The sequence below is a fragment of the Myxine glutinosa genome, chromosome 6, assembly GCF_964187855.1.
Source record: "Myxine glutinosa chromosome 6, kmMyxGlut1.1, whole genome shotgun sequence".
In the NCBI taxonomy this organism is placed as follows: Eukaryota; Metazoa; Chordata; class Myxini; order Myxiniformes; family Myxinidae; genus Myxine; species Myxine glutinosa.
In genome coordinates this window covers 183,940,284-183,962,111 of record NC_136266.1, presented here as the reverse complement: position 1 = coordinate 183,962,111, position 21,828 = coordinate 183,940,284, and the positions used below count along the sequence as shown (strand labels likewise).

Here is a 21,828-nt window from a genome sequence, read left to right as displayed (position 1 = left end):
CAAACATCGCACAGCTGAAAGAATTCTGCATGGAGGAGTGGGCAAAAATTTCTCCCAGACGATGTCAGAGACTGGTAGACAGTTATAAGAAACGCCTACTTGAGGTTGTTTCTGCCAAAGGGGGCAATACCACCTATTATAGCCAAGGGTGTACTTTCTTTTTCCACATGCGAAATTTGCATTTATGTTTATTTAAATTATACAATGGACGACAAAATGTAAATGTTTCATGATATTTGTTATATTGTATCACCTTTATCTATCAATATTGTTGAAATGAAGATGAAATAGTACAGCGGATAAGCTCTCATATTTTAACAAATTGTGCATTTTTTGAGAAAAGCATGAAATTTCTCGCATAGTTAGTATATACCATAAGGTTTATTTTCAGATGTGGAGGGGAGTCAGATTTGACCTCTGAGGACCGTGAGAGGTCAAATCCAAAATGGCCACCAGTCCACCAGGTCTAATGTTCAAACGCGCTTATAGGTGTCATTTCCAACTAAATTGGGGATGCCCATTCATTTGGTGATACTTGAGATTGCCAGAACTCAAGGACATGCATTTAGGTCACGGTCAAGGTCAAATTACGTTAAATATCTATTTTTATGATACTGCAGTTGGAACTGCTATTGGAAAAAGTTCATTTGAACTTTTAAAACTTTATTTTTTTCAGGTACAGGGAGGGATAGGTACAGAACACCCAAAGACCAGAAATGATGAAAAAAAAGTGTTTCCACTGCCAGGAATGATGCAATAACCTCTGAAAAAATAACTGTAGTTAACCAAGTATGTCCACCAAAGCTTACATTAAATCAAGTGCAATGATGAAAATTGGTAATGATCTAAATCTAACAGTCTCCAGAACAGAAGCACAGTGCAGTGCACTTGAATGCAGCTTTGGCACACTTGCAGCGTCCAGTGCACCCTTTCTTGCAGCCACAGTCGATCAATTCATGGCACGATTTTGATGCTTCAGGGAGAGTGGTCCAAAGAGGCTGCCACCCAGTTGTCTCCTTTGTCCAGCCCCAGTCAGGTGGGTCTGGCATCTCTGGATCCATGACCAATGCGTGGTTACAACAGTTGGCCTGGTAGCAAGTGCGCTTGATGTGCTGCTTGTGTTGCCTGGGTTGGAGGAATGTTCTCTAGAGTTCTACACTTCTGTGTGAAGAGCTGTTTCCTGGCATCATTCACTTCCGTGCTCTCACTGGTTCTATCGTACATCAGCACCACAAATCGCTCTCGCAGTAACATTGAGCCTTCACTGACCTCACTTGGCATGCCTAGGAGTTCATTGAAAGCATCATTCACCTCTGGGCATCCCCAATTTAGTTGGAAATGACACCTATAATGTTTTTCTACACTATTTGGTTCCAAAATTAAGCGCGTTTGAACATTAGACTCGGTGGACTGGCGGCCATTTTGGATTTGACCTCTCACGGTTCTCAGGGGTCAAATCTGACTTCCCTCCACATCTGAAAATAAACCCTATGGTATGCACTAACTATGCTAAAAATTTCATGATTTTCTCCTAAAATGCACAATTTTTGTGTTATCTGCTGCACTACAGTGGCGTATCGAGGAAAAATGACGCTCGGGGCGAAGATGTCAAATTGCCGCCCCTCATAACTTCCCATAAGTCCTTGAATGGTGTGTGTGTGTGTGTGTGTGTGTGTGTGTGTGTGTGTGTGTGTGTGTGTGTGTGTGTGTGTGTGTGTGTGTGTGTGTGTGTGTGTGTGTGTGTGTGTGTGTGTGTGTGTGTGTGTGTTTGTGTGTGTGTGTCCCTGTGTGTGTGTGTCCCTGTGTGTGTGTGTCCCTGTGTGTGTGTGTTCCTGTGTGTGTGTGTCCCTGTGTGTGTGTGTGTGTGTGTGTGTCCCTGTGTGTGTGTGTGTGTGTCCCTGTGTGTGTGTGTGTGTGTGTGTGTGTGTGTGTGTGTGTGTGTGTGTGTGTGTGTGTGTGTGTGTGTGTGTGTGTGTCCCTGTGTGTGTGTGTCCCTGTGTGTGTCCCTGTGTGTGTGTGTGTCCCTGTGTGTGTGTGTCCCTGTGTGTGTGTGTCCCTGTGTGTGTGTGTCCCTGTGTGTGTGTGTGTGTGTCCCTGTGTGTGTGTGTCCCTGTGTGTGTGTGTCCCTGTGTGTGTGTGTCCCTGTGTGTGTGTGTCCCTGTGTGTGTGTGTCCCTGTGTGTGTGTGTCCCTGTGTGTGTGTGTCCCTGTGTGTGTGTGTCCCTGTGTGTGTGTGTCCCTGTGTGTGTGTGTCCCTGTGTGTGTGTGTCCCTGTGTGTGTGTGTGTCCCTGTGTGTGTGTGTGTCCCTGTGTGTGTGTGTGTCCCTGTGTGTGTGTGTCCCTGTGTGTGTGTGTCCCTGTGTGTGTGTGTGTCCCCGTGTGTGTGTGTGTCCCCGTGTGTGTGTGTGTCCCCGTGTGTGTGTGTGTCCCCGTGTGTGTGTGTCCCCGTGTGTGTGTGTCCCCGTGTGTGTGTGTCCCCGTGTGTGTGTGTCCCCGTGTGTGTGTGTCCCCGTGTGTGTGTCCCCGTGTGTGTGTGTCCCCGTGTGTGTGTGTCCCCGTGTGTGTGTGTCCCCGTGTGTGTGTGTCCCCGTGTGTGTGTGTCCCCGTGTGTGTGTGTCCCCGTGTGTGTGTGTCCCCGTGTGTGTGTGTCCCCGTGTGTGTGTGTCCGTGTGTGTGTCCCTGTGTGTGTGTCCCCGTGTGTGTGTGTGTCCCCGTGTGTGTGTGTGTCCCCGTGTGTGTGTGTGTCCCCGTGTGTGTGTGTGTCCCCGTGTGTGTGTGTGTCCCCGTGTGTGTGTGTGTCCCCGTGTGTGTGTGTGTCCCCGTGTGTGTGTGTGTCCCCGTGTGTGTGTGTGTCCCCGTGTGTGTGTGCGTCCCCGTGTGTGCGTGTGTGCGCAGTGTCCATGTCAGGGCTGTAACCTTTTCACCATTTGAGTTTTGGCTAATGCATTCACCAAATTAATTTTTTCACTAAAATTTTATTGGGAGAATATGGAGAAGGCAAATTAATAATTTTATCAAAAGGTCAAAGGTAACCAAACAGTCAAAAAAACGGCAACCACAAAGATTCACCTTTAAATAGTCTTCTATGAATGTGAAAATCAAGTAGCAAATCAGCGAAATGTGGAAACCACTGAGAGCAGACAAAATGTCGACTTTACATTTGCAATGAAATAGTTCGACATGGCGGACGTTTGATTTGAGTTTCAAACACGACGTTTGATTTGTTTTCTTTTTAATAAGTATATGTTTGTTGGTACATTAATATAACTATTAATACAATGAAAGTATATCACACCAAAATGTGAGCTCTGTTTACTGTGGTGCCATGGCTTGCAAAAGCAGCCTGAATAGCGTTGACCAATCATTAGATTATGGTATATTTTGTCAGATTTCACAATCGACTGCATTCATGGTTTTGGAGTTATGAAGGCGACAGACAGAGACGGACGGACGGACACTGCCTTTTATTATTATATATACTGGCATGACTCGGCGCGCTCCTCGTGTTTCACCACATGTCGTTTCAGAGGGAAAGGCATCTTTGACCATTTCGGTGTATTTTGGGTATTTTGGGTCTTTTGGGTCTTTTGGGTCTTCTGGTTTAGAGAATGAGGACTCATATTAAACTCGCATTAATATGCGATTATCATTATTGTCGTTCTTATTATCGGCACCAAAGGTGAATGGAGGTTATGTTTTCAACCCTGTCTGTTTGTTTGTGACCAGGATATCTCAAAGTTATGGACAGATTGGGACGAAACCTGGTGGACAGGTTGGGTGTGTGATAGAAGAAATGATTCAATTTCGGTGAAAACAAATATGAGCGTTGTTTGTTTGTTTGTTTATTTATTTATTTATTTATTTGTTTATTTGTTTGTTTGTTTATTTATTTATTTATTTATTTATTGGTGTTTTTTTTTCAGATCTGAGAGAGGGGGACAAAAACGATATCTAGCATGATATTTCAAAACGTTTGGGATCGATTATGACAAAACCTGGTGTTTGAGTTGATTAGGTTACAAGAACAAACAGATTCGATTAAGGTTCAGGTCATGTAGATCCCATTGGGGGTATTTGGGGTACAAAACTTATTGGGGTACATTGGGGTATTGGGGTATCATTGGGGTACAAAACGTAAACTGTTAAGCCTAGCGGAGGAGGTAGCTGCTCTCTCAAGTGCCATCTAGTTACTTTTGTTATTCGATGTGGCCTTGGAAAAATGCCATGATATGTGGAACCATGTCCACACTGCAATATATATATACCCTATCACAGCTTTTTCCCAAGGCAGGAAAAGGCAATGGGAACATGGAACTTTCTCTGGATTTTTTTGCAATCGAGTCAAAAGCAACATACACTAAGCGAGTGCAAAAATAAGTGAAGGCCTCTTACTCGTGATACCATTAAGTTTTCTGAAGCATCACTCTTGATTCTCTCTTCCACCACCATTGGGAATGGCACTACACAGTACACATTTACATAGAGCATTTGCGTCGCCCCACCTTCGCAAACTCTGGGACGGAGGGAGAGGGGGAGCAAAACGTTGTCTTATCCAAGTCCCCCTGGCAAGTTTAGTTGAGACGACATGAGTAACGACTGAATGCATTAGCCAGAGATGTGCAGTCCTACACCAAATTGTGAGTTTTAGTACATGATTATCTGACGTGCCAGGTTGGTTCTTGTTTTTAGGTCATCTCATCACGATTCTCGAAGAGATGAACTTGTAAAATGGGTTTGTCCTTCCGTTAACCTTTTGCTATTTTTGCTACTCCTTCCTTATCACTCTGCTGGATGATGTTAACTTGACAAATTAATGCAAGACACTAGCCTGCACAATCACTCGGCCTTCTATTTTTCGATTTCTGATCATGGGGGCTCCCTGGGAGGGTGGGTTATCCCTCAAACTTCAGATCCCTACTCGTCCCTTATTTACCAACTGATTGCTCTGAAACCCAATACAGCCGTTATACTCAATGGTCCGCAGGATCCATCGGTCTGAGATTTTCCGATTTTGGATCGGTGGTCCTCCCGGGGGATCGGGGGCTTCCAGGGGGTTCCCCCAAATCAGCAGAGGTCTGAACTACAACCTCAATAGATGACAATCGGCCCACTCGAGGCTATTTTTAAACGGTGAAGCCGCTTCAATATTTGGCTATATCCTTCCTTCCATCCGCCCATCTGTCCGTAAAAGAAAATGAAGAAGAATCTTTCTAACCCACCATGTTTAATTCTAAAGGGTTCTAAATTGTAATTCTAGAGGGTTATAAAGGGTAATTCTAGAGGGTTATAAAGGGTAATTCTAGAGGGTTATAAAGGGTAATTCTGAAGGGTTTTAAAGGGTAATTCCAAAGAGTTTCGTTCGTTTCTAGGCTTTGGCTATTTCAGATTTTAAAATGCCAACCTGAACTGCTACCTTCGGACATGGGTGCGATTTTAATTTTGCATTTGCTTGTGGTGTAATTATGTTTTCAGCTTTCGCAAGCATGTCGTGCAGTGCTTGCAGCAGATTCAGCATCCCGGCGCCAGGAGGTAGCTGCTTGGGATGGGGAGATCCGTCACGTGTCTCGGTTTGCCGACTCCCTAACACAGCTGGATAACGGTGTGCGCATCACTCCAAGGTGACTTTCCCAAGATTCCAATCCCATGCTGGCATTTTGATATACAGGTGGTTGCCGAAAAATGGAAACATCTGGGCAAATGAGGGACACCAAGTATATTGAAAGCAACTGCTTCCACACAGGTGTGGCCCATGTGTTCAAATAACAACCCAGCATGCTTCAGGGTCATGTATAAAATGCTGCACAGGCCTAGATGCTTATAATTATGGCTAGCATGGCTGCAAGAGGAAACCTCAGTGACGTTGAAAGAGGGGTGAATGATGGGGCATGTTTGGCGGGAGTTTCCATGCCAGATAGCTCAACATGTTTATGCTTCACATGAAACGGTGTCAAAGTGATGTTGGCATGGAATTCCAAGGGAAAGACATCATCAGCAAAGGGCAACAGTGGGCGGAAGCGCATACTCCAGGATCGTGATATTTGAAGTGCAAGGCAAAGCAGGCGAGCAACTGCATGTCAGTTGACTGTAAATTTCAACCTGGGGCGTGAGCAGCCTGTTTCTCAAAAACGGTCCGCTGATAACTACACAGAGCGGGATACCATAGTTGGGTCGCAGGCACAAACTACTTATCACACCTGACAATGCATGTTTGCGAGTCCAGTGGTGCAAAGAGCACTGACAAAGAATTACCAAACAGTGGAGAAGTGTGATATGGTCAGATGAATCACGCTTCACTACGTTCTCGACAAACGGATTAGTGCATGTGTGGCGCCAACCTCAAGAACTCTACAACCCTGAGTGCTTGGTTCCAACGGTGAAAGGTTCTGGTGGTTCTGTGATGTTGTGGGGCGCATTTTCCTGACATGAACATGGGATAAACCAGATGGACACTACAAGGACTTCAAGAAAGAAAACGGAATTTGGAGGAGGTTGATTTTGGGTGGATTAATTGGGGTAGAAAAGATCAAGGTTTTGGATGGGGGACGATAAGAGATGGTGGTCAACAGCTGTTTTGAAGACCGGGAGGGAGGAGTGGGATTGAAGAGAGTGTGGTAGTTTGTTCCAGAGGCAGGGGAAATAGGAATGAAAGAGTGAAGGTGAGCAGAGAAGATTTTCATATCAGATTTTCATACCAGAAAGATGAGATTTTCATATCAGATCACTGAATTCAATCACCAATTATTTTTGGTCAATATAGGCCAAAAGGTCAACAACTTATTTTATCGATTTTGCAAGTACTGTGCTGTGCATGACATTTCTTGTTTATTTGTTTTTAATTCCTAAATGTTTTTTTTTTTTTTTTCATTTTTACGTGGACTTAAAAAAAGATTTTGAAAAATTTCGTGCCTCCGCCGATGAAGTCGCCAGAGGCATTATGCTTTCAGGTTGTCCGTCCGTGATAGGTTTTCGTGATGGGTAACAACCTAATACTGGACCTTAATTCAACGTTTACAGTCGTGGCAACAAAATATTCCCTTGCACTTTTTTTTCAAATAATTCACAATTTTCTCTAAAAATAAGTTGAAATTGACAAAAGTATTTGGTCTCTACAATTCTTTCTTTCACTGTTAATATTACAGAACCTTTGTTTTTGATTCAGAACTTAATATATCCTTTTAAATCAGAAAATAAAAAGAAATGGCATTGACAAAATTATTTACACCCCAGACTTAACATTTGGTAGCATGGCCTTTGGACAAAATAACTGCAGTCAAGCTCTTCCTATAGCCATGAATGGGCTTCCTACACCTCTCTACTTGCAGTTTGTCCCACTCTTCTTGTGCAAACTGCTCCAGTTCTCCCAGATTTGAAGGTTGCCTTCTCCAAACTGCTGTTTTCAGATCTCCCCGCAGGTGTTCAATGGGATTTCGATTTGGACTCATTGCTGGCCACTTCAGAACAGTCCAGTGTGTTGTCATGAACCATTCCTGGGTGATTTTTGAAGTGTGTTTGGGGTTATTATCCTGCTGCAAGACCCATGACCTTCGACGCAGACCCAGCTTTCTGACACTGGGTTGAACATTGCGCTCCAAAATGCCTTGGTAATCTCCTGATTTCATGATTCTATGCACACATTCAAGGCACCCAGTGCCAGAGACAGCACAGCAACCCCAAAACATGACTGAACCTCCTCCATGTTTGACTGTAGGGAAGGTGTTCTTTTCTTTGAAGGCTTAATTTTGTTTTTTGTAAACATAGAGATGATGTACTTTACCAAAAAGCTCTAATTTGGTCTCTTCTGTCACAGGACATTCTCCCAGAAGGATCTTGGCTTGTTCAGGTGTGTTTTGCCAAACTCCAGTTGGGCTTTCTCAGCAGTGGGGTCCTCCTGGGTCTCCAACCATAGAATCCCCTTTCATCGAGTTGGTGATGGATGGTGCGAGTTGAAACAGTTGTACCTTGTGTCTGAAGGTCTGCTTGAATCTGTTTGGCAGTTGATCGAGGTGCTTTCTCCACCATTCGAAAAATCCTTCGCTGGAATCTTTGATCAAGTTTCTCTTGCGGCCACGTCCAGGAAGGCTGGCTGCAGTGCCATCGGCCTTAAACATCTCTTATCTTCTCCCATCCAAAACCTTGATCTTTTCTACCCCCTTTAATTCACCCCAGTTAATTCATCCACTTTTTTTGAAACACCAACTTCTTTCCTGGAAGTCCTAGCATGTCCATGTGTTTTATACGTCTCCCACCCCCACCCTTTCCCGTGCCTTCTCCCCCCTAGCCCTGTCCCTCCCATCCCAGATCTCCCGATTCCCTGTTCTCTGCTGTTGTACTTGCTTGCTTCCCTCTCTCTCCCCATCTTGTCTCCCGCTCCCTTTATTGTATGTTTTGTGTGTCCGTTTGTTTGTTTTTGTGATTAATGTTAGCTCTTACACGAGCCTATGATCTTGTATACAAAACAAAAAAACAAAAACAAAACTTCCTGATAACATTGGTCGTCGCAGGTTTGTCGGGTCCAAGAGGGTCATCCACCACACCAAGTTCCCTTGCTTTATCCCAATTTACCTGCCAATTATTCCCAGGGCTCTTTCCAAGCCGAGAGCCCACAGATCACAACGGACCATCTGTGGAAGATCATGCTTGCCCTATCACGTTCCACAGATGCTCCAATGGTTGTCCGGCGGGCTATAAATGTTCCCGGTCCATAGACCACCACAGTATGGCAGGTCATCACATGCTGGTTGTCCCATAGTATCAGGGAGAGGCTGCCAGGCCGCATGCCCAGGCGGTCACCACATCAGGCCCTTATTGGTCTCCATGGTGGCGCCACCAAAGCACGGCCCACAACACCTACCCCTAGTGGTCCTCATGGTGCACGATGATAGATGCCTGTGAGAAACCACCTCGGACCCCCGGAGGTCTCAACCCCCTCCAGGGTCCAGCGACCCTGCTTGCCCGAGGCATTTGCTCGGACAGTGCCCCGGTGGACAAGGAACGCCACACCCACCAGAATCCCCATGGGGCCCAGGTTGTACTACAACACCCATGGTCGGACCCCATGTCCAAACCCTGCCAGTGCAGCTCCCCAGCTGCCTGGCACAATCCAATTTCGAAGGGGGGCATTTTCCCATAAGGCCAGCCCCATTGACCTCCCCTGGTCCGAATTCCGCAGCCCAGGAACCAACTCCCTCCAAGGCTGCTCCAATTTGAATTCCCATTCCAATATTTCATTTTAGAAAATTCGGGCCTCGCGTGTCCAAACACAGCTGCAGGTTAAAACCCCTTTGTTGTGCTTTTTTGCCCCTCCCTGCAGCCATTCCAAATTTACTAGGGGGATCGCTTTTCCCAAGGCTCTTCTCCTCGACTCCCCCATGTCCGAATCCAGCTCGGGGCCAAAACATCGCCCCAGCTGGGTACTCTATTTTGGAGCCTCCTGTGCCCAAATGTGGCTCGTGGCGAGGGTCCCCTGGATCACTTTAATCTCGTCTTGGAGATGCTTAACAGACCGACTCGCCTCATCTTGCAGACTCTGTTGGCCTCGAGCAACCTCTCCCTTGATGGCATTGTCCCAAGTCTCCAGCCGTTCCTGCATAAACTCATTCACCCTTTCCTCAGTCAATTGTGACCCCCACAGGCCTTTATCTACCACCACCCGCTCTTGTTCTGCAATACGGGCTTCCAACCCCTTTACCTCCTCTGCCAAACCACTTCCCTGGTGCTGCAAAAGTCCCCATTCCTCTATCTGCTGGTGCATTCTGGCATCCACACAGGTGTGATAACCTTCCAGATCCTCATTTACTTTGTCTGTCAATCCTTGTATTTGTTGCCCTATTCTGTCGTCCAAATTTTCCCCCATTTGAACAGCCTGTGTTTTACCTTCTTCTATTTTCAGTTCCATTTCCTCCTGTTTCAATTCAAATTCCGATGCCATTCCTTCCTCCATTTCCCCAAATCGAGTCTCCAATTTTGTCTCGAATTCTCCCAGCCTGTCCTTCATTTGGTGTTCCATTCTTTCCTCTATGCCATTAATTCGTTCGCCAATTCCTGTGTTATTCCCTCCTTAATTTCGTTAATTTCCTCGACATATCACGTGCCTTCGATACGGTCTGGCACCCCGCTCTGCTCACCAAATTCTCCTCCGATGGTATCCATGGAAATCTCCACGTATGGCTTGTGGACTTCCTCTCTAGTCGTAGTCAATGTGTGGGCCTGAATGGATTTCTCTAATCTCCCCTTCCTGGTCAGGCTGGAGTTCCCCAAGGCAGTGTTCTGGGCCCTGTGCTTTTTCTGGTCTTCATCAATGATCTATCTGACTCTCTGGAAAATCCTCTCTATCTCTTTGCTGATGACTCCACTCTCTGCCGCTCCATACCTCATCCTTCAGATCGGCAGTCTGCAGCCTCCTCACTCTCTGCAGACCTGGACAAAATCAGACTGGTCAAACAAGTGGAACATGTCTTTCAATCCTGACAAATCTCACTCTCTCACAATGTCTCTCCGAAAAGACCGACTGGACAACCCTCCCATCTACTTTCTCAACAATCCTCTCCAAGACGTTCTGTCACTCAAGCTTTTGGGTCTCACTATCTGCCATGATTTTTCCTTGGAAAACCACATTTCAAATCTGGCCTCCAAAGCCGGTCACCGACTGGGCATCCTCCGTCGTGCGAAGTCCTTCCTTGGCACACCTGAGCTCCTCACCACATACAAGGCTTTCATCCACAGCTCAATGGAATACTGTTCTCCCCTCTGGGCTGGTGCTCCTGCCTCACACCTAGCTCGGCTTCACGCCGTTGAAACCAAAGCTTTCAGAATCATTGGAATCTCCCGCTATGAAGGTAACTCTGTGGGCCTTTCACTCACTGATCGCAGGCAGTTGGTGGTCTTTCTGTCTTCTCCCAACTCCTCTCTGGCCTAGCTCCCCCAGCTCTCTCTGGGCTCTGTCCCTCAAGTATTCCTCCAGGTCGCACAAGATCTGCCAGCAACCCTCTTCTGGTTAAACTGCCAAAATCAAGACTCTCTGTTCACCTTCCTCTTTCATTCCTCTTTTCTCCCACCTCTGGAACAAACCCCCTCACTCTCTTCAATCCCACACCTCCCTCCAGGTCTTTAAAACAGCTGTTCACCACCATCTCATCTCATAAAACAGCTGTTCACCACCACCACCGTTCATCACCATCTTATCTTCCCCCATCCAAAACCTTGATCTTTTCTACCCCCGTTAATTCTCCCCAGATCCACTTTTTTGAAATACCAACTTCTTTCCTGGAAGTCCTAGCAGTGTCCATGACAGTAAAATCGTAGCAGTTTTTACCTCTTCCAACTCCCCCCCCACCCCAACCCTTCCCTCGCCTCCTCCACCCCCCCCCCCCCCCCCCAAGCCCTATCCCTCCCACGGATCTTCCGGTGTCCCTGTTCTCTGCTGTTGTACTTGTGTGTTTCCCTCTTTCTCCCCATCTTGTCTCTCGCTCCCTTTATTGTATGTTTTTTGTGTCCGTTTGTTTTTGTGATCGATGTTAGCTCTTACACGAGCCTTGATCTTGTATAGAAAAAAAAAAATTGATCGGTGATATTCCTTTGAGGCAGTTGCAGGAGAAGTACATGGAGAAGAGGAAGAAGTTGTTTCTTGGGTTTGTTGATCTGGAGAAAGCATTCAATCGGGTTCCACGCTAAGTATTGACATGGGCATTGAGGAAGTTAGGAGTGGAGGAATGGTTGATCAAAGTAGTGATGGCAATGCACAAAAGAGCGCTCACAGCTGTAAGGACGAAGGACGGGAACAGTGGTGAGTTTGAGAGGTGAAGGTGGGAGTGCATCAGGGGTCGGTACTAAGTCCACTACTATTTGTAGCTGTGATGGAGGTGCTTGCTCAGAACGTAAAGGAGGGTTTACCATGGGAGTTGTTGTATGCAGATGATCTGGTGTTGATTGCAGAAAGTATGGATGGACTGAAGGAAAAGATGAACAAGTGGAAGGAATGTATGGAGACAAAAGGTCTGAAGGTGAATATCGGAAAAACGAAGGTGAGTGGCAAGTGGTAAAGCATGTGGTGAGGTGGAAAGAACTGGGAAGTGGCCGTGTGCTGTGTGCAGGAAGGGTGTCGGAGTGAATTCCATTCAATGTACAATGTGCGCTGAGTGGGTTCATCAAAAATGTAGTGGTTTGAGAGGGTCATTAACCAGTGTGGCAGCTACATTCAAGTGTAAGGTGTGCACAGATGGAGGAAATGCTGTAGATGGAGGAAATGTTGAGTTGGATCTTGGAGACGGCGTGAAGCTGGAAGGTGTGAAAACATTTTTCTACCTCGGAGTCATGCTGAATGGAGAAGGTGGATCAGACTCGGCAGCGGTTGCTGGAGTGAGATGTGCATGGAAGAAGTTTCAGGAACTGAGTGGCGTGCTGACGAGGAGGGGAGTGTCGTTGAAGCTGAAGGGAAAGGTGTATGCTGCATGTGTGAGAAGTGTTATGATTTACGGGAGCGAGACATGGGTAATGAACGTAGAGCAGCAACGAAGGCTGGAAAGGGTGGAAATGTGAATGGTTCGGTGGATGTGTGGAGTATCGTTGAGAGAGAGGAAGACAAATGATGAATTGCGAAAGATGATGGGAATAGAGCCTGTGATGGATGCTGTGAAGAGAAACAGTTTGAGATGGTTTGGTCATGTGTTGAGGAAGGATGAAAGTGACTGGTTGAGAAGAGTGATGGAAATGAATGTAGAAGGAAGTAGAAGACGGGGAAGACCGAGAAAGACTTGGCTAAAGAGGGTCGAAGAAGAGATGCGGGCAAGGGGGGTAACAAGGGGAGATGCAGAAAATAGGGCAAAATGGAGAAGCAGAAAATAGGGCAAAATGGAGAAGATTGTCATGGGGACCGCAAGGCTAACCCCCACTCTTGCAGGGAAAATGGCTTTAAAATGCCTGTTGTTGTTGTTGTTATTGTTGATGATATTCGTTTTTCCCTCAATTTGCCCTCTAATTGTTCATTAATTTCCCTCATTTCATTCCTTTGTTGATTCAGTTAATTCCCTCAATTTTTCCCTCCAATCGTTCAGTTTGGGTATTCATTTGTTCTTTCATTTGTTCACTCATTCACCTCATTAGTTTTTCGACCATGGCCTGGAAAGTCATTGGACCTGCTCGCTGCGCCTCAGGCTCTGCCATGACGGACGGGGTACGGACGCTGGGGACGGGGGAGGTTCCAACCCTAACCTTGTCAATAACCTCTACCCCCGGCTCACTTCCTTTAGCCTTGCTGCTTTCACGCTGCTCTATTTCATGCATGTCCGCCATTACGTGCGCAGCAGCTTTTCCTGCGCGCGCTTTGATTTACCTCAGAAAAAAAACAATTATTTATTTTAACCTTTCTGATGCCGTGTGTCCTCCTGACACAAATTCACTATAAATTTGGAAACCTCGGTCACTACAATCACCTCTCCCTCAATGATAGAGAAGTGATCGTTTTAATTTTGATTCCCAAAAGCTGAGCACAATTGGTTTGGTGCTCAGCGGGTGTCGCACCCGCACCCCAGACACCGAGTATTCCAAAGGATTTGAATCCCACTTCTGACACCAGTTGTCACGTCGCCAGCGATTAAGATCACTGGTGGCAGATTGGCAAAACAGTTTTTTTTACTCCCGAGGCATCCGGCCGAAAATGGCGGCGGCGCCATGCGTTGAAAACGGCCAGGTGCGAAGCAAGCAGCCAAGACTGCCTCCTTTTAGATTCCCCCTCCGTCGTTTTGGGGAACAGCACGGCCTTGAGCCCCCTACAAGCCCAGCAGTTGCCAAAACGCTGCAAACGCAGTCCAGAGCTCCTTGGTGAGTCCAACATGATCAGCGCATGAATGGCAAGATGGTGCCCTTCTTCCCAGAGCAAAACCACAGAGAGAGAGAGACGCGCTCTTCTTCTTCTTCTTGAGAGTCAATCACCAAACGCTCCTCCTAGTTCGCCCCGCCCACATCCTCTGGGCTAATCATGTCCCTGAGGGGCATGGCCTGTTTCCTATTAGGGTCTTTTGAGGTGGAGCTTCGTCTGATTGGCTCTTCCTGGCTTCTTGCCAGCTTGGTTGTTGTCATTTAACGGTGGCTTTTATGGCTGGCCGTGGTAAATGTAATTCAAAGGTTGTGCAAAAATGTAAGAGAAAGATTAGAGGCAAAGCATGCACTGGGGAAAACTAACCTTAATCCCTACACGAATTGGCACTGCTTTACCCCAACCACCCCCCTCCCCTCCCCATGTGAAGAACAATAAAAAAAAACCTTAAGCTACAGTTTCCCTACGTATTAGTCCCCTACCGGTGTACACCGGAGGGGACTATAGGTTTGCATGCCGTCCCTCCATCTGTCTGTCAGTCTGTCTGTCAGTCTGTCTGTCAGTCTGTCAGTCTGTCAGTCTGTCCGTCTGTCCGTCTGTCCGTCTGTCCGTCTGTCAGTCTGTCAGTCTGTCCGTCTGTCAGTCTGTCAGTCTGTCCGTCTGTCAGTCCGTCACGCAAAGAACAGTTTTCTGGACTTTTTTTCTAACTCTTAATGCTAATGATTTCAAACTTGGCACATGGTTTCCTCATGATAGGTTACAGATCAAGTTCGAACTTCACGACGTTTCGATCATTTTTGACAAAGTTATGGCACTTTGAACTTTGGGAATTCTGATAATTCTGATGATCCTTAACTCAGTGCCATTTAAAGTTTTAATTTCCTTTAAAAAAGATTTTCTCTGCAATATTAGGACCGATTGAGATCAAATTTTCACCTTCGGGGGGGTGGGGTGTGGTGGGGGTGGGGGGTGGGGTGTGGTGGGGGGGGGGGCAAAATGTGGTGGGGGTGGGGGGTGTGGTGGGGGGGGGGGGGTGGGGTGGGGGGGGTGTGGTGGGGGAGGGGGTGGGGTGGGGGGGGGTGTGGTGGGGTGGGGGGTGGTGGGGGAGGGGGGGTGGGGTGTGGTGGGGGAGGGGTGGGGGTGGGGTGGGGGGGGGAGGGGTGGGGTGGGGTGGGGGAGGGGTGGGGTGGGGTGGGGGGGGGGGGACTCGGTCTGTAGAATATTTTAATGGTAATTATGATGTCACAGGGCACATGATTCGGCCGCCATATTGTTTTTCGTGAAAACACGAAAACCCCTTTTTCTCTGCAACAGCTGAACAGATCGAGGCCAAACTTTGCAGGCAGGATTGCATACCATGGTTTCAGAGTTATGACGTTTTTAAGCATGAACCTTTAAAACCTAGCTCCTCCCTCATTTTTGATCCAATCAAGGGGAAACTTCACAGATCTGTTCAGCATGTCATTCTACTAAAATGTCCTTTTGGAATTTGCGATAGGACATGTGGTTTGGCAGATATTGTTAATTAAACGAAAATATTTTTAAAATGGATATCTCTTGTTTATTCTGGAGTTCTCAAGCCGCACCGCACGCTCTCAGCCTCGTCTCGCGAACGTCAAAAGCGCGACACAGCGCACGCTTTCGGGAGGGGCGGAGCCAAGCCGAACAACATATATATACACATCGATCATTGATCGTGAACCGGAAAATATAATAAATTACTGATATTTAGCGACTCGAAAGGTTCTTTATCAACAACTTATTTTGTCGTGCTTCTGCTGACCTGTCTGCAAGGTGTATAAATTGAAGTCCCGACTGCAAATCACAGGTGAGCCCGTCCTGAGGTAATTAGCGATTGGGAACGATTCAGAACCTGTGGGTAAATAACCCTTGGTAATTTCCCCAACAGTTTTCCGGACGACAGACTTCCGGTAGGGGACATGTATTGCAGCGCAATACTCAGAATGCTTGTTACATCGAGGTTTCTTCTAGCGTCACACGGCCCATGCTATAAATTATTCAAACCTACTTTTCCTATGGGATCCTTTTACCTACCACCCCATAAACATAACAATACCTTTAGTTGGTGTAGTATCCTGCTTTATTCTACCAAGTCAGAGCCCAGTGGTATTGCCACACAATTTTAACAATGTTGTAAAAAAAATTCTAAAAAATATAATTTCTACTGTGACATTATGGGGTATTATGTGTCGATCAGTGCCAAAAAAAAAAAATCTCAATGTAATCCATTTTAATTCAGGCTGTAACAACAAAATGTGAAAAAGTCGAGGGGTTTGAATGCTTTCTGAAGGCGCTGTCTAACAAAGGTCAGTTTCCTCAAATGTAATTTATTGACTCGTGTAATGCAGCAATTTTACCCATTTGATAAGCAGCTTACTGATTTTGATGTCACAACAATGATCACCCCTCTCCCCCCCCCCCCCCACTCCATCCCGTCACCCCATTCCCCCCAGTGGTTGGAAATGTTCACGCTGTGATCTCCGGGAGAACCTGTGGATGAACCTGACCGATGGAACTATTCTCTGTGGTCGCCAGTACTTTGATGGCTCTGGAGGCAATGGGCATGCACTTGATCACTACAGAGAAACTACCTATCCCCTAGCTGTGAAGCTCGGAACAATCACACCTGCCAGCGCTGGTAGGAGCATTACTCGGTGCAGAACCTCAATCGATCTCGTGGCTGCCTCAGCCGACGAAGTTTTCGGGTTGTCCGGCCGTGCGTCTGTCCATCTGTGATAGGTTTCTGTCACTGCGATAATTTGAATGGCGGATTTAAATCAAGCTTAGTGCAGGTATGTATAATGAGGTAAACATCGATTGATTAGATTTTGGGGGCAAGAGGTCAAAGGTCAGAGGTCATGTTAAGTAAAAATTTTGTTGCCACGCCAACTTGTGTTACAAGTGATGGAATTTTAAACAAACTTGGTATAAGTATATATGATTCAAAGATATACTGATTATATTTTGGCATCAAAGGTGGGGAGTGAGGTGATTTTGTGATTTTGGTGAGGTCAAAAGGCATGCCAGGTAAAATGTGATACTTGAGAACAGCTGAATGGATTTAAATCAAACTTGGTACAAGTATGTACAATGATGTAATAATGTGGGCGGAAGCACATCGGTCGACATCGTGACGTTGAGGAGTGTCGTTCTAGTTTCTAAAGGGTTCCTGCTGTCGTACCGTTGGAACCATTGCATTAACGTTTCAGGTCCTGCATTTTCCTCTTCTATCCCGGAAAGACAAGCTTTTAATAAAAGCATTTTATGATTAATGGACACATTTATGTTCCAAGTAAATTGATTGTTAGCTTTCCAATGATACCATTTTTACTATTCCACCACAGCAAGGACCCTTGAGAATAAAGTGTAGCCCACACACACACGAACGTGCGCGTGCACACACATACACACACACGTACACACACGTACACACACACGTACACACACACATACACACACACACACACTTCTCCTTTACTAATAGATTCGTTTGTATGTTGAGTCGTTCTATTTTTTATTTTTTTAAATTATTTTCCTCAACCCAGACCCTGTTGTGGTTAGAGGAACGGCGCCCATAGTAAAAGGTTATGGCTGTTTGACTGTTTCCTCACAAATATCCACCTACAATATAAAACGCGATGTGTGTTTGTGTATTTGTGTGTTTGTGTGATGTCTGTCCCCCTTCATAAGGGTAGGTTTTAAAGGCTTTGAGTAGTGAGGTAGGAGGGAATTTTAGTGGGGTTTTAATGGGCAGTCTTTGAATACCACTGTGTGTCCACCGGTTAAAAGACCGAAAAGACTCCAAGGACCCAAAATACCCCAAGGACCCAGAAGACCCCAATGACCCAGAAGATCCCAAGGACCCCTCTGATCCAAAAGACCCAAAAGGCCCCAAGGACCCAGAAGACCCCAAGGACCCAGAAGATCCCAAGGACCCCTCTGATCCAAAAGGCCCCAAGGACCCAGAAGACCCCAAGGACCCAGAGGGCCCAAAAGACCCCAAATACCAAAAAATAACCTGAATATCCAAAATGCCCAAGATCCCGAAGAACCAAAAGACCCTGAAGACCGTTAAAGATCCCAAAAACACAAAAGACCCCGAAGACCCAAAATTCCCCAAAGACCCATAAAGACACCAAATAGCCAAAAGACTGAAAAGGCCCAAAATACCCCAAAGACCAAAAAGATACCAAGACACTTAAAGACCCAAAAAGACCACAAAAACCTAAAAGGCCAAAGATTCCCCAAAGCCGCATAAAGACCCTGATGACGCAAAAGTCCCTGAAGACGCAAAAGACCCTGAAGACGCAAAAGACCCTGAAGACGCAAATGACCCTGAAGACGCAAAAGACCCTGAAGACGCAAAAGACCCTGAAGACGCAAAAGACCCAGACAACCCAAAAGACCCTGAGGACTCCGAAGACCCCAAATAAGAGTAATTATGTCTCTTACATTGGAATTGTAAATGGTGGCTCGCAAACCGAGCCTCAATGTCAGTGTACAGAAGCATTTTTTAAAAATCACAATAAATACAATGCGCAGGGAGGTGAAATTCGCTGTACGTGATGTGCAACACGCACAGAGTAAACGGAGTGTTCATTTCCGTCTGCAGGATGTATAATAAATAAAGAAGACATAAGCACACCTGACACTTGGCCCAGGCTTCAGACTTTGGCACGCTCACGCAGCTGCACTGTCAAATAAACTGTTCCAACCCGTCATTTTTGATGGGCTTTAAACTAGTAATTTCATAAACTACAATATTTCACCCGCCACAGGATGAAGGCCTCTCTCAACTCATGTTGAGGTGTTTTGGCATATTCACTTTACTTGTGAAGTATCAGTTGGCAAGACGAAGCAGCCAAGGGCCCTTTGAAGATCGAGATATGGGAAAGAGGGGGAAAACCCTGATTTTTAGCGCACCTGGAACAAAGCTCAGGGGAGCTTATGCGATGGCGCGCTGTCAGTCTGCCAGTCCGTCCGTCCGTAAACACTTGCAACCTCTTCTCCGAAACTGCTGAAGGGATTGTGACCAAACTTGGCACAAATGATATTTGTTGTGTTGTGACTAAAGTATGTTCACGACATTTAAAAAAATCGAGGTTTAAGGGGGTTTACCAGGGTCAAAGTAGATCTAGGTGTGCCCCCCCCCACCCCACCAACCCCCTCTCTCCCCAAAATAGGTATTTGCTCCTGCCTCACACCTAGCTCGGCTTCACGCTGTTGAAACCAAAGCTTTCAGAATCATTGGAATCTCCCACGATGAAGCTAACTCTGAGGGCCTTTCACTTACTCACCACAGGCAGGTTGGTGGTCTTTCTGTCTTCTACCGACTCCTCTCCGGCCTTGCTCCCCCAGCTCTCTCTGTGTTCTGTCCCCCAAATATTCCTACAGGTCGCACAAGATCTGCCTGCAACCCTCTTATGGTTAAACTGCCAAAATCAAGACACTCTGCTCACCTTCACTCCTTCGTTCCTCTTTTGTCCCGCCTCTGGAACAAACTCCCTCACTCTCTTCAATCTCACTCCCCCCTCCATGTCTTTAAAACAGTTGTTCATCATCTCTTATCTTCCCACATCCAAAACCTTGATCTTTTCTACCCCCGCTAATTTCACCCCATATTCACTTTTTTGAAATACCAACTTCCTTCCTGGAAGTCCTTGCAGTGTCCTTGTGTTTTATACTCCTCCCAACCCCCCCCTTCCCACGCCTCCTCCCCCAAGCCCTCTCCCTCCCACAGATCTCCTGATGTCCCTGCTCGATTTTTTTTGTGTGATACATGTTAGCTCTTTCACGAGCCTCGATCCTGTATACAAAAAAAGAAAGAAAAAAAAGTTGCCTTAACTGCATGTTTGCGTTGAAGTAAAACGTCAGCTGACACTTGATGTTCCACATTCATTTGTACAAACCAAACTTTTTTTCAGAAAATTTTCTCTTCCTCTTCCTTCTGATCATGTATTGTGATGGCGATTGTCCACTTTTGTTCTTCTCATCTTCTCACCACCCACATTGCCAGATGTATTTTCCTACGCTGAGGATGACATGGTATTAGATCAAAACCTTGCTGAACATCTTGCACATTTTGGCATCAACATGATGAAGATGGAGAAGGTACGTATCAGCACACTAGCTGAGAAATCTCTTTCCGACCGCTCCTTCACTTGTGCTTTTAAAACGGCCAGGATCCATTTCCTCTCCCTCCCCTTCTCCCTGTCCATTACAGACTGACAAAACGATGACAGAGCTGGAAATTGCTATGAACGAGCGTGTTGGTGAGTGGGAGACGATCCAGGAAACAGGTGTGCAACTCGTGCCGCTGTTTGGGCCAAGCTATACTGGCCTGCACAATCTTGGGAACAGCTGCTACCTCAACTCGGTGGTGCAAGTCCTGTTCAGCATCCCTGACTTCCAAAAAAGGTACTCCTTTGTGTGTTGTATGTCTGTTTGTGGTCAAAGGTGCTATGCGATGAAGTTTTGGCATTGCTTTTCCAAACCTGCCCATTCACCTGCCCCTACAGATATGTTGGAGGGCATCAGCGAATCATCGAGAGCTCAGTTCCTGATCCAGCGCAAGATTTTAACATCCAAGTGTAAGACCACCTATGTAACTTTGGAGTGGGCTCAGAAATGCTTGGTTTCTGATATTGACATTAAGTTCTGACAATTTTTCAATTATTTTTAGAATAAATGTTTTTGGCTGGAAAGCAGTTGGCTTCAAAAAATGTTGTTATTATTATTATTATTATTATTATTATTATTATTATTATTATTATTTTTCTCTATTTGATTAGTGGAATGTGGATGGTGCTGTTGCCTTGAATCATTCTCAAAGGGGCACCAACATAGTCTGGGTGGATCAAGGTGTTGTACCAACCTTTCAAAGGGTCATATGACCCCAACCACCTTCACTGATACCCTGAGTTGATTTCCTCAGCCGATTCTAAACGATGGACCCCTGAGCCGATTCCGAACGACGGGTCGCCCCGGGCCGATTCCGAACGACGGACCGCCCCGGGCCGATTCCGAACGACGGACCGCCCCGGGCCGATTCCGAACGACGGACCGCCCCGGGCCGATTCCGAACGACGGACCGCCCCGGGCCGATTCCGAACGACGGACCGCCCCGGGCCGATTCCGAACGACGGGTCGCCCCGGGCCGATTCCGAACGACGGGTCGCCCCGGGCCGATTCCGAACGACGGGTCGCCCCGGGCCGATTCCGAACGACGGGTCGCCCCGGGCCGATTCCGAACGACGGGTCTCCCCGGGCCGATTCCGAACGACGGGTCGCCCCGGGCCGATTCCGAACGACGGGTCGCCCCGGGCCGATTCCGAACGACGGGTCGCCCCGGGCCGATTCCGAACGACGGGTCGCCCCGGGCCGATTCCGAACGACGGGTCGCCCGGGGCCGATTCCGAACGACGGGTCGCCCCGGGCCGATTCCGAACGACGGGTCGCCCCGGGCCGATTCCGAACGACGGGTCGCCCCGGGCCGATTCCGAACGACGGGTCGCCCCGGGCCGATTCCGAACGACGGGTCGCCCCGGGCCGATTCCGAACGACGGGTCGCCCCGGGCCGATTCCGAACGACGGGTCGCCCCGGGCCGATTCCGAACGACGGGTCGCCCCGGGCCGATTCCGAACGACGGGTCGCCCCGGGCCGATTCCGAACGACGGGTCGCCCCGGGCCGATTCCGAACGACGGGTCGCCCCGGGCCGATTCCGAACGACGGGTCGCCCCGGGCCGATTCCGAACGACGGGTCGCCCCGGGCCGATTCCGAACGACGGGTCGCCCCGGGCCGATTCCGAACGACGGGCCGCCCCGGGCCGATTCCGAACGACGGGCCGCCCCAGGCCGATTCCGAACGACGGGTCGCCCCGGGCCGATTCCGAACGACGGGTCGCCCCGGGCCGATTCCGAACGACGGGCCGCCCCGGGCCGATTCCGAACGACGGGTCGCCCCGGGCCGATTCCGAACGACGGGTCGCCCCGGGCC

General features: G+C 47.5%; 1 protein-coding gene across 4 annotated transcripts in view; it reads left to right on the top strand.

The window, feature by feature from the left end:
• The window catches only part of LOC137429021 (ubiquitin carboxyl-terminal hydrolase 5), a 119,846-nt gene that overhangs the window by 69,723 nt on the left and 28,295 nt on the right, over positions 1–21,828 (top strand). For 2 of the 4 annotated variants that reach the window (XM_068119014.2, XM_068119012.2), the window contains exons 5-10: positions 5,472–5,617; positions 7,807–7,839; positions 16,284–16,468; positions 19,847–19,941; positions 20,054–20,247; positions 20,349–20,420. In XM_068119014.2, coding sequence (XP_067975115.2) covers positions 5,472–5,617; positions 7,807–7,839; positions 16,284–16,468; positions 19,847–19,941; positions 20,054–20,247; positions 20,349–20,420 — 725 coding nt within the window. The remainder of the gene's footprint in view (positions 1–5,471; positions 5,618–7,806; positions 7,840–16,283; positions 16,469–19,846; positions 19,942–20,053; positions 20,248–20,348; positions 20,421–21,828) is intronic. The other 2 variants (XM_068119013.2, XM_068119015.2) reach the window with 1 other exon arrangement.